The 11,672-nt window shown below is 56.5% G+C and overlaps 1 protein-coding gene across 1 annotated transcript in view; it reads right to left on the bottom strand.

Annotated features, from left to right (window-relative positions):
* Positions 1 to 840: 840 nt before the first annotated feature.
* Positions 841 to 11,672, bottom strand: part of MVB12B (multivesicular body subunit 12B) — a 61,306-nt gene continuing 50,474 nt past the window's right edge. The window contains exons 8-10 of the mRNA XM_082492607.1: positions 11,483 to 11,538; positions 9,602 to 9,661; positions 841 to 5,655 (exon numbers count right to left, since the gene is read on the bottom strand). Of these exons, the coding sequence (XP_082348733.1) occupies positions 5,569 to 5,655; positions 9,602 to 9,661; positions 11,483 to 11,538 (203 nt within the window). The 3' untranslated portion in view covers positions 841 to 5,568. The remainder of the gene's footprint in view (positions 5,656 to 9,601; positions 9,662 to 11,482; positions 11,539 to 11,672) is intronic.

Raw genomic sequence — 11,672 nt, 5'->3', positions numbered from 1 at the left:
GCTCTTCACCGGCTCCTCCTCGGAGGCTTTGCAGCCCCTGCTCCAACTCTACTGACACTTCTGCTCCCACTTCTTTATTCCTCCTGTGCCTGAGCTCAGGTCCCACCTTTTGCAGCGTCCTTCGCCTTCCTGGGCAGCTCGAGAGCAGAGGAAAAGGTGTGTCTGGTCTCAGCCCCCACGTCCCACCAAAACTGTTCAAGAAGTCCCCGCCAGTCCCATGCAGAAGCAGAAGGGAATCTGCTCGGCTGCGGGAGAGGGAGAAGCACCTTGTGAGTGAGTCTCACATTAAAGCAGTCTCTGTTCTTTGCTGAGACTGACACGCGCGATGATTTGGTACTTTCTTCCAAAAGTGAACAGGAGCCGGGAAGGGAGAACGCTCACCTCTGCGGACACCACTGGAAACACCCCGCAGGCGACAGACCTGACCTCGTACCCCCGCAGTGTGTAGGGCTGACCCCACGCCATCCGCGTTCCTCAGCGAGTGTCCGCCAGGGTGCAAAGCCCGACGCCTGCTGAAGTCCAAACCCGCTGGAAGCAGCATCACCTGCACCAAACCCGCAATCCCATCGAGAAACAGAAGCGGTTCCAGGTGCCACAGCTACAACCGCTACACAGCGGCTCAGCTCAGAATCAGCACTGACTCATGTTTCATTCCACCTGACGTTTTTAACTACTTTAAAAACATCCAGGTTTGGGATCTGAAGAAGTCAATGCAATGATGGCACAGAGGGAAAAGAGCGGCTGGTCCCAAGGGACACCGCTTTCCACTCCCACAACTCAGAGCTGCAGCGTTTCAAGCTTCTTAAACTCCAAATTTAAAACACAAAACACATAGAATAAACTGATTAAAACAAGTTTTATTTAACAAATTATATTAAGAATACAGACTAAGTTATCACACAATGAAACTTCCCTTTGTAAAATACAGGAGGGTCATCTAAAATAAATATAAAATGTAGTAACATTCATAAGATTAATGCACAGTAAATTCACTTTCAATAACCCAAAAAAATGCATAGCATCTTAGAAAAACACTTTGCGACTGCATAAAAGGTTTCTCTCTTCCATTTGCATGATGACATTTAAAACTGTTGCTGTTAGGAAACAATTTCACAATAAACGACCAGAATACCCAAACTGTTTGGTTTCCCTGTATTGAATGAATTGAGCAGCACCTTTCTGAGCCTCTCCAGGAGCAGGGGAGCGCCCTCCCTGCTGCAGCGCTCTCAGAGTTTTATGGCTCAGGACAACGAACACCGACACCGCGTGGCTGCCCCGCTGCCGGGAGAGACTCCCGTCTGTTCGTCAAGGCTCGAAGGCTGAGGTAATCAGTGGGATGCAGCGAGAGGCTCGTGCCCTTCAGGAGGAGCGGTAACGGCTCCCCGGTGAGCTGCTCTGCCAGCGCCTGCGGGACGTGCCCACGGCCACCCCGGCCAGGCTCCCGCGGCAGCCTCGGGCGAGCGGCCAGCGGGCAGATGTGGGGAGAGAGACGCCGTGCCGCCCGAGGGCAGCGAGGTGAAGGCCAACGAGGGACCGGCCAGCTCCAAAGGCGCCGCGTCCCGTTTTCCCTCCCCCAAGGAGATTTTTAGGGCCCCGCTGCAGAGGAGGCACCCAGGCCTGTGGACACACGCCTCCCCCACCAGCGTCCACCCGGCACGTGCCATGCCCGCGGCGGGACCTCATCCAGGCTCTGCGTGTGCGGGTTCAGGCTGAAGAGCTCAGGAAACCAGTGGGGGCAGGGGCGGGTGTGAAACCAAACAAGCCCAAAGCTACAGACTACAAACGACCACTTACGACAGAGGAGGCTCCCAGGGGATCCTCTCCTACCAACACCGCGGGCAAACTCAGTGACAGCCAAGGGAAAAAAGTTTGACAAAGCTTATTCCTATGTAACTACAGCTACGAGATGCTCCCTTGGGGGAGACACCTGCTACGTCTGTCCACACTTGAATTTTATCACAAAGTTCACACTCTACGTTACTTTCTGGACTAATTTCTTGCCTTTCCATTGTTAACACACCAGACAGCACAGCCTGGCCTGGATGGCCCACGAGTCATCTCGGCACGCTACCTGCTCTTTGCCGTGAGAAATCCAGGAGGCAGCGTGTCACTACTAATTCACATCAGAAGGTGTATTTTACAGTAAGCAAACCCCTCACTGCTGCTTTTCTGTCTCTGTTGCAGGCATACAATAATTTGGCAAACTAATTTCTCCACCAGCCACAAGATTAACCTACCTGGAGACTACTTTTGTTCTAGAAATAGAGGCAAGGAGGCCAAGCACATCTGGCAAAGCTCGGCAAATTCACTTCTGTTGCTTTCCATTGACTCATCCCTTCCTCCAGAAGGCTTTTCCACAGCCAGACATCATCAGTGTCAGGCTCCCTGAACAGTTACTGCCTGGGCCAGTGCTACCAGTCGCCTTTCGGACAGGGAGGGAGTGAGATGCAGAGATGCTGGTACTGGCTATGGCACATGCCAGCGGGGAGGACTTGCTGCGCAGATGCAAGGACCAGCCTTGCCGTGAGTCGCTGCGAGTACAAAAGTTACGGAACAGCAAATAAAACCTGCCTGGGAAACGCTGACCTGACGCCCAAGATCGCAGGAATTCAGAGGTGCAACAAAAAAGCTTCCAATAATCGGTGGACTCACAAGATGACACAGAGTCACCCCCCCCCCCCGCACTGTGTCTCGCTGGGCTTCCACGCACTGCTCTGAGCACTCTTCCCTTCGGAAACGCCCAGTTTTCCAGATCGGAGAGCTCGGCTGGCTCTCGGCAGCTGTAGCTCTTTGCTTAAAACACCTCTACTGCGTTTGTACCCCGAGAACTGCATTTGTACTCTCCGTGCTTTCAGCACAGGGTATCCTTGCAGTGCTGCGGTGCAGAAACACACTGTGAAAATCAAACCGATCTCAAGTTTCTTTGCAGATGCACCCCTGAAGCAGCTGTGCTAGGCCAGTGTAAGAGAGGGAAGAGAGAGAACCAACTACACAAATCTATCCCGAAGATTCCTTAGACGCTTGTCCCAGCTGCAGCGTTTTGAGCCATCCAGTGTTTGTTGTAGGTCACTGAAGAGAAAGCGGAGCTCGCTGTCTCTGAGAAGGCTGAGCAAATGTAACTGTTGCTATAAATACTGAAGCACCAATTTTATCTACTAATGTCCTCTAAGCTAAATCTCACAGGAAGGGACTCGAAGCTATGCGCCTGTTTTTCCGCGACATCCCCAGGAGTGCCCCACTGAACGCGGGGCTCGGCAGCAATCCAAACCTGCTCCTTGCTGAGCACTCCAGCCGCGGCACAGCCAGCCCTGCCTGCGGCACGGGAAAGACGCGGCTCGAGGAGAGGCTCCCGGCAGCTGTCTCCCCTTCTCCCGGTGGCAGGAACTGCCCCTGGAGCTCTGCAGACGGCGCTGCCCGCCCTGCGCCAGCCCGCAGCCCTCGCGCCTCCACCAGCGCTGACAGGGAAGGTCAGCTCTCTGCAGCTCCGTCATCCCAAAGCGATGAGGACGCACCGCTGCAGACAGCTTCTACCGACCTGCCGCGTCCACTGAGCCACAGGAGAAGGATGCCACAGAAACTACAGAACAAATTACAAGCAGAAAAATAGAAAGACGAAAGATAGATGAGATGGGCATAGTACTACAGCATGGAGTGGATTTGAACTTCAAGTGAACCTGAGCCAAATGACCAGGCTGCCATGGTGTGTTCATTTGTCGATGTCGGCATCATCAATCTAGCCTTTGTGAAGCTTGGCGGTGAGCTCTGGCTTTGCTTTCCTGCAGGATAAATAAGAACTAAAAATGGTGTTGCAGCCTCCAAGTAAAGAGCACTTCCAGGGGGTCACCCAAACCTCCAGAGCTGGTGCAAACAGCACAGCTTTAATTCTTTTGCCCAAATACGACGACACATCTGCAACCAAATCGGCTTCTGCTTTCCAATCGCACAGCCTTGCTTTACAGAGGTGGGTTTAGAAAATTATTTACCTGATTGGAAGAAGTTGAAGCAAAGATTCAGAATCAGTCTGTCCCGAATGTTACAGTATTTTGTGCTCATTATCCCAGCGATACGCTATGGTGCCTTAAAACCAGAAATGAATCTTTGGACAAGAAATATTTTACATATGTACAAATAAAAAATACAAGCTGACAGTACAAAACCTACTGTTCGTCACCACTCTGTCCAACTAGAAAATGCAAGATCAATCAAAAGCAGTGCAAAGCGGGTCAGGGCATACGTACGACCCACACCGAGAGCGACAATACTGTCATTTGTTACTATGGCAATTGCATTTCAGTAGGGTTAGGTAATCAGGATTTTACAATATAAAAAGTTGTACGTTTTAACACTTACTTAAAAATTGCCATTTTGCTGCCATGATGTAGCTTTGTTCTACAGCAGAGACTTGAAAAAGCAGCACGGAGTCAGATGGGCACTTCTAAATAACTTATTACAGCAACAGACTTCTCCAAGACATGCATTTGACTCGGGAGCGAGCCAAGGTCAGCGATCACAGGGAGGCCGAGGTCGGGGTTTAATGCGTCCCGCTCTCATCCTGCACTACGTGAGAGTTCAGTGCATCCCCGTCGGTGCACAAGGGAGCAGGCACACCTCTTGTTTTAGCAGCTAGCGGGGAAAACATCAGAAAACTGTCCAAAGTGACGGGCAGGTGACACCCACGTTGTCAGCAGGACCCCGCTCCGCAGGCAGCCGTGGCCTGGGCTCAGCGCGGCACTGCCGGGGGCTGCCCGGGCCGCCGCCAGCATCCAGCCCGGAAAGAAATAGGGGATGTTTGTCGCTCTAGGTGCTGACAGACACACGGACACCCTGTGCAAAGCGGAGGTGCCTCACCTCAGGAACTGCAGCGCAGGTCGTGCCCTCTGCGCCCCTCCGTCCTGGCAGTGCCGGGAGAGAAGGAGGGCACCGGCAGGGCTGAGCCAGCGGCCCCGGCCCCGCAGCCGGCAGCAGGAACGAGTGACCACAGTCCAGGGGTGAGCCCGGCCGCGGCAGAGCGCTGCGTGCCTGGACCTTGGCAGAGGCAGACGGGGCATCCACCACGGCTCAGTGCTTCCCGCGGGACTGAGCACCACAGGGGCTTCCCGCCACGAGATGTGGAGGTCCTATCGGCAGCTCCGTGCTGGCTCGGGCGGGATGCCCGGGGGTTTGCAGATTAACTGGCTGTATCTTTCACTCTTCCTTACTTTTAGGGCCGCTGCTGCACATTTCTTGATGGTCCGTGAGCTCACGGCTTGCTGTTCGCAGCAGTTTGTCACAGCTCTGGTTTCTGCGGCTGTCCTGCAGCAGGGGTTACAACGTGGGGACAGCCGAGGGGCTGCTGGCAGGATCCCAGTCACGTACTCACGTGGAGAGGTGTCCACAGCAGTGGGGGGGGGGCAGCTGCCAAAGGGTTGCGCAGTCCCAACGCGTGGAGTGGCGTGTGCAGGAGGAGGTGGTGCAGCGCAGGGCGGGCAGCGATGGCCAAACGAGCGGAGGTCTGCCGGGACGGCCCCGGTGCCACGTCCCGCTCAGTAGTATGCACGCACACGCCTGCTCCAGCGCCGGTGGCGCCTCTCAGGACTGCGGGACTGGCGGGCACCTGGTGGGGCTGGGCGGCAGGCGGGCTGCCGCGCTCTGCTCCGTCCGGAAGCTGTAGTCGTACTGTGGGACAAAGCGAGACAGAGGGAACCATGGGGCACTGCTGGACGGCAGCCCGGGCTGGGGCACGCGGCCACGCAGCCACACAGCCACACTCCCCGGCCCGTGCTCAACAACAGCAGAAGAATGAGTTAAGAACTGGGCCTGGCAGCACCCTGAGCTGCGACCTCGTCCCCCTGTCCCAGGCAGAGCCACGCTGGCTGAGACTGTCCTGGGTCGGATCCCTGCCCCCCCCCCCCCCAATCCAGCGTTAACACAAACGTGAGCGCTCACCCTGTGCATTAAGCAGCTTGTCACAAACACTCCCCTTTGTGGGCCTCATTTACACAAAATTAACATTTTTGGTTTGGCAAAGTGAGTGAAAACACCTATACACCCTGCACCCCACAGACGTCCCTGCCGCTGGCCGGACGCTGCTGCAGCCCGCGGGATGTCCCCGCGGCTGAGGGATGTCCCCGCGGTGTGGGCCTGGCGCGCGGCCTGCGCGGAGTGCGCCGTAGCAGTGCCATCTCGTGGCACACGGTGGGCCGCACCCCGACAGCCACAGGCCACCCCGGGCGCTGCTGCGGCCCCTTGGCGTGCCACGGCACCCCCAGGAGAGGATGGGCCATGGTGGGTCTCCCATGGCGGGTGGTGCGATCAAAGCAAAGCAATGCGCTGGGGCTGCTCGGGCAGGAGCGGCCCACGGCCCCGGCACACCCGCTGCGACAGCTCCGGGTATGGACCGTCCTCCCCTACGCCTCCCAGTGTCCCGTTTGTGGCTCCTGGGGTGTCACTGAGACACTGCCCTCTTCCCTTGCTCCCTTGGGCCCGGCCCGTCTGTCACCACCCCTTGGCAGCCAGCCCGGGGCACGGGACGTGCTGCCAGCGAGGTGGCCGGGGGAACTCAGCGACTCTGCTGGCGCCTGACCCGGCCACGCGCGTGGGGACGGAGCCACGGTGCGGCATGAGCGGCTGTGCCATGGCTGCCGCGGGCTCCTCCGCGGTGCTGAGACCCCTCGGAGCTGCGCGCGGGCTCGTGTGGAGAGAGGAGCCGGACCCGCTGCGCCGGCCGGCTCCCGGCGGGGGTGGCCTTGGCTGCCTCTGCTCCCATGCCGAACCGTCCTGGCGGTGCCAGTGCGGTGTGCCCAGCCGCCGTGCGAGCCAGCGGGCCGCCGCCACTGTCCCCTCCGCTGTCCCCGCTGCGGTGCCGCGCTGCCCGAGCGCCAGAGCCTCCGGCCAGCGGGAGCGGCCCCCGGGGCGGAGTGGGGACCCGGGGGGGGCCGGGGGAACTCGGGGGGGGACCGGGACTGCAGCGGGGCGCGGGGCCGGCAGAGGGCGCGCGCGGACCGCGGCGCGTGCCCCCGCGCCCCCCGGCGGGAGCGGAGCCCCGCGCGCTGCCCCCGACCCGCGCGACACCACCACGCGACACCGCCGCGCGCCGGGAGGTGTCACCGACACCTCCCACCCCCCCATCCGGCCACCGCGTCCCTGGCGCGTCTGCCTCGCGCCGTGACGTCACCGCCAGCCGCCCCCAGCTAAACAGGCAATAAGGCTCATTTTTCAACACGCAAACACATAAAGATGTCAGCTCAAACTGTTTACTAATTAACACTTAAAAAGACACAAATTAGATATGCGTGGCTAAGAGCAATTATAATCAAGACGAATTTCTCCAGTCATTTGGGAACTGAAAAAAATGCCTAATTGCTGGAACCAATGTTTTAAAAACTGAAATCATGCCAGTTAGCAAATATGTTCATTTAAAGAACATTTCATGTGACTGCGCTCTGGAGAATTGACTACAAACACCAGAACAAGGAAAAATATTTCTGTGTAAAATTAAAATTTTAAGCTCTTTTAGATTTACAACTTCTTCATTAAATATACTTGCAAAGAGCGGCCCATGAAAACTTGTAGCGATTAATTGGTTAAACGAGCTGCCTTCCTTGTCAGGCTAACAGGAACGACCAGTATTAGATGCCCACGTCACTAATTAGTCCCCCTCCAGACTTTCCACCCAATGCCACCCCAGAGGGAGGACGGGTGCACCCGCCAGTGCCCGCAGCACAGGGTGGCCCACCGGCCGGCCACACTGCCGACCACCACGTGGCACCGCAGCACCCGCTGCCGCCGGGGCCACAAATGGTACCACCTGCACTGCGCGCCCGCTGGGTGACAGTCCCCTGCCAGGACGGGCAGGACCAGGAGGAGAACCCCCCCGCGGCACTGCCGGGGCTCTGCTCCTCTCTGCCCTACAGCCACCGAGAGCGCCACGGGAGAACGGCACCCTGGGCGTACACCAGCCTGCGCCCGCTGGGCGTCACCGCTGGTCCTACACCACTGCAGGCGCTGCTGCAACGCGGCGTGACTCCAGCTGCAGCCCGCGTGTGCGGCACGGCACTGGCACCTATTTTCATCTGTTTCCCTGGAAGGGTGTAGTCCCTTCATCCCGCTCACCTCGCAGGTGCATACATCTGCACATGCGGCGACGGAGAACAATAACTCTTGCAATTCTTTGGGAATATTTTTTGCAAGGCATCTAGCTCCAGGGAAAAGGTTCTTGCTGCTTTGGAAATCCAGCAGATTTGCTGTAATGGTGCTATTGCTTGCAAGGGAAATAAAGCCACGCAGAAATTCACAATATTTATATGCGCAGCTATCTGTTTGCAGACAAGATGCTTCATCAAGGAATATGGGCTGCATAATTATATTTTTCATTACTCTGAAGCGCACCCAGCCTGTAACGGAACAGGCGGGTGTGGGGACAGCCAGCAGGTATCAACCGCTCCTCCCAAGGCCGCACAAACGACCCCGGTGCCGGTGTCCCCGCACTCCGCAGGCTGGCGAGGGGCGCGGGGGGGCTGCACAGCCCACCCCTCCGGGCAGCGCCCCGAGCTGCCGACACCTCCCCCCACACCAGGCAACACGCGGAGGGCTGCGGAAGCAAATCCAATGCCACTTCGCCTCCCCTCTGGCGAAAGGGACCCACTGCCCTGCGGCCAGCTCCTGCGAGAGCCGGGGGACGGAGGCAGGCACGCGCAGGGACCACCAGCCTGGGGCACCCCCGGCTCCCGGCGCACGGTGCCCTTGTGCCAGGCGCACGCAGTCCCAAATAGAAGTGCAGCACGTGTGGCACACAGCAGGACCGTGGCACGGCCCGCCCGGTGCCTGGAGAGCCCTGGCAACCCACCACCACCTTTCCACACTCAGACAAAACCTCCAGGCAGGAGAAGAGGATGGATTTAGGAAACTGGACTCACAACTGGAATCAAAGTAGAGAAGCCATGGGGAGTCTGGAAGTTTTGCTATGTCATCTTCTTACTGTTTGCCGCTAACCCGGCTGCGTGGCACAAGAGAAGATGTTTGCGACCGACTGTGCCCAAAGAAGCGCGTGCTGCTGAGACAATTTTTCTCCTGGTCTGAGACTTCAGCTGAGAGCACCATGCAGCCCAAGTCATGCAGATGCCAAAATGCTCCCTCAGGAACAGGAGTGCATCCTCGATTTGATGGCTGTCTCCTCCCTGAGCTCCTGGGTTCACGCTCGCTGGAAGCACAGCCTGTTTTTCCAGCACCATCAAACCGAAAAATGATGAAGTAGTTTCCCTGACATTGCTTAATCAAGTTCATTTGCTTCCCTGAGATACAAGCAGCAACCTAACACAAACAACATCCTGCACATAGCATGTTGCGTTAATAAATGAGAACGAAAGGTTAAGTGATAAAGACGTCTGGAATTAAAGAGAGGGCAGCAGACTTTGCCATTCGCTTCAACACCTAAAGCACCATCACCTGGCACAGATCACAGAGGACATCCCTAATTCTCAGCTGACTGTTTGACTCCGCGCTGACTTTATCCCCCAGCACTGACTCGGGACAGACGAGAGAGGCCTTTTCCGTAAGGGGATCTTACGACAAAGCAAACACAGCTCTCGTGACACTTCTGCTCAGCGCCCGGCTGGGTACCTACCTCCTTTTCAATTTCCGCGAGGGTTTTGATTGTGATGCCCAAGAGATCAACTGGCTGCATCTGGCAAGGAAAAAAAAAAAAAAGAAATGTCAAATTTAGAGTTTTTTTTGTTTTGGTTTTGTTTTGTTTGAAGTCAGCAAATACTCTATCACCAGAGATTTAGAGGCACCATCTGTAACCACACGCATAATCCTGCTTCTCAGGCTACGGCAAGAGTGAAGAGGCAGGAGGCGGGTTAGGGATAACAGCTCTAACGCCCTTCTCCCCAGCGGGGACAGCTGACACTCCTCTCGGTGTCGCTTTGCACAGGTAGGTCTGTCCCCGTCTCCCCGCCGCAGGGTGGCTGTGACTGCACGGCACTCTCTACCACCCCATGGATTTCCCATGGCCGCAGCACAGAGGTGTGAGCGGCACCGCCTGTGGGAAGCCCCGACCAAACTGACCATATGGTGGCAATGGTGTCTAAAGGATCCGAGGGGAGGATTAGCACGACCTAATCTCTCTGCATTTGTCCTCGCAGCAGGGACTCCAGCTTTCTGGGAATAACGGCCCATAAACAACCCTTTCAGAAAGCAATGGTTGTGAAAAACTGTGTCCGGCTGCACATGCGGGTTGTGTCAGCAGGAAGAAGAACGCACAGAGCGGGAGCACGATGTGAAAAATCAGACACAGCTGATGGCTCGGTGTTTGCTGTAACAGCTTCTTGTAAACTGATTTTTAAAGAGATATTATTTTAGGATTGGATGGGTTATGGAACTGGTAGTGGGTTGCTGAGCCTTTGAGCTCTGGATCACCAATTTATATTAGCGCTGGGCCAGTGACACTCAAAAGTCATTCTGAATTGGAACCGGGGTTTCCATTTCAGCTGAGCAAACCTGCCCTGCCCAGGCCGTTGGCGGCACCCTCTGCTGGCACGCAGCGCTCGGCACCAAGCGGGCAGGACATGGTGTGCTCCTGCGCTCGCCCCGCTGCCAGGCAGGAGCCGTGCCGCCGGCAGCACAGGCACGCCGAGCAGGATGCTGCTGGGGGAGTGAACTTGCTTAGAAATGTGTCGTGTGTGAAAACAACCCAGTATGGTTTGCTGCTGCTGCACTTGGGACGCTTTGGCTCAGATAATCTCCCATGCCAGAGGGCAACGGGAATCCTAAAATCATTTTTCTGTCCCCAATCCTGCTCCCTGGAACCCAGCTGAGGTCCAGCTGCGGCAGCATTAGGACACAGCCGCCTCCCCAAACTTTCCAGGCTGGAACTGGTAAAAAGGAGGGTGCAGCCTCCCCATCAAACAGGTTTTTCACCTGCAGAACCACCAGCGCCCACCAAGACTGAGCTCTGGAAGATGGGGAAGATCCTCGCCCCCACGCCGCTGCCCGGCTCTGCACGCACAGGGCGCGGGGCCGCAGGAGCCTCGCGGCAGCCAGCCCAGCTGTGGTGGCAGCAGCCAGCTCCGCGGAGTGCCATGCCACAACCGCTGTCTTGAACTTCTCGGGGACAAAAGCAAAGTCGTAGCGTTGACCACACCACGCCACCCCCACAGCAGGTTAGATCTCGGACAGCTGTACTTTCGCAGCTTTCTTTACAATCTATGCTCAGAAATTAGAAATGCCTCCAGCTCCAGAGAGTCCCACTGCCATTCCTGTTTCTGATGGTGATAAACCTTCACCTCCCGGCAGAATTCAGTTTTAGAAGTGATCTGGCAAAAGCCATTGCCACCCTGTGGAAAAGTACTGTGAAGCGCAATGTTGGCTCATCTCAAGCACTGGGTACACATAAGGCCCCACAAAAGAAAAGGTCCCAGAAGCAGGTAATTTGTGTTGGCGCATTGTGATGGCTCTCCACGAAAAGATGGATTTCAGACACTGGGAGAACACGAAGGCAACTCACCCCTTCAGGAGCACAGGCAAACTTCTCCGAAATCATAAAAGGCACTCCATCCATTGCTGAAAGGGACAAAATGAGCAGACACGTCACATTTCCAGCTGACTTCTGACATGCAACTTCACACATTCCCAGTGACAGATCAAGTGTCCATGGCATTGACACATGACTGATAGCTCGCAGAAGTTACTGTCAG

This window comes from Vanellus vanellus (assembly GCF_965231255.1).
Source record: "Vanellus vanellus genome assembly, chromosome: 18".
Taxonomy (NCBI): Eukaryota; Metazoa; Chordata; class Aves; order Charadriiformes; family Charadriidae; genus Vanellus; species Vanellus vanellus.
This window is presented reverse-complemented; position numbering and strand designations above follow the sequence as displayed.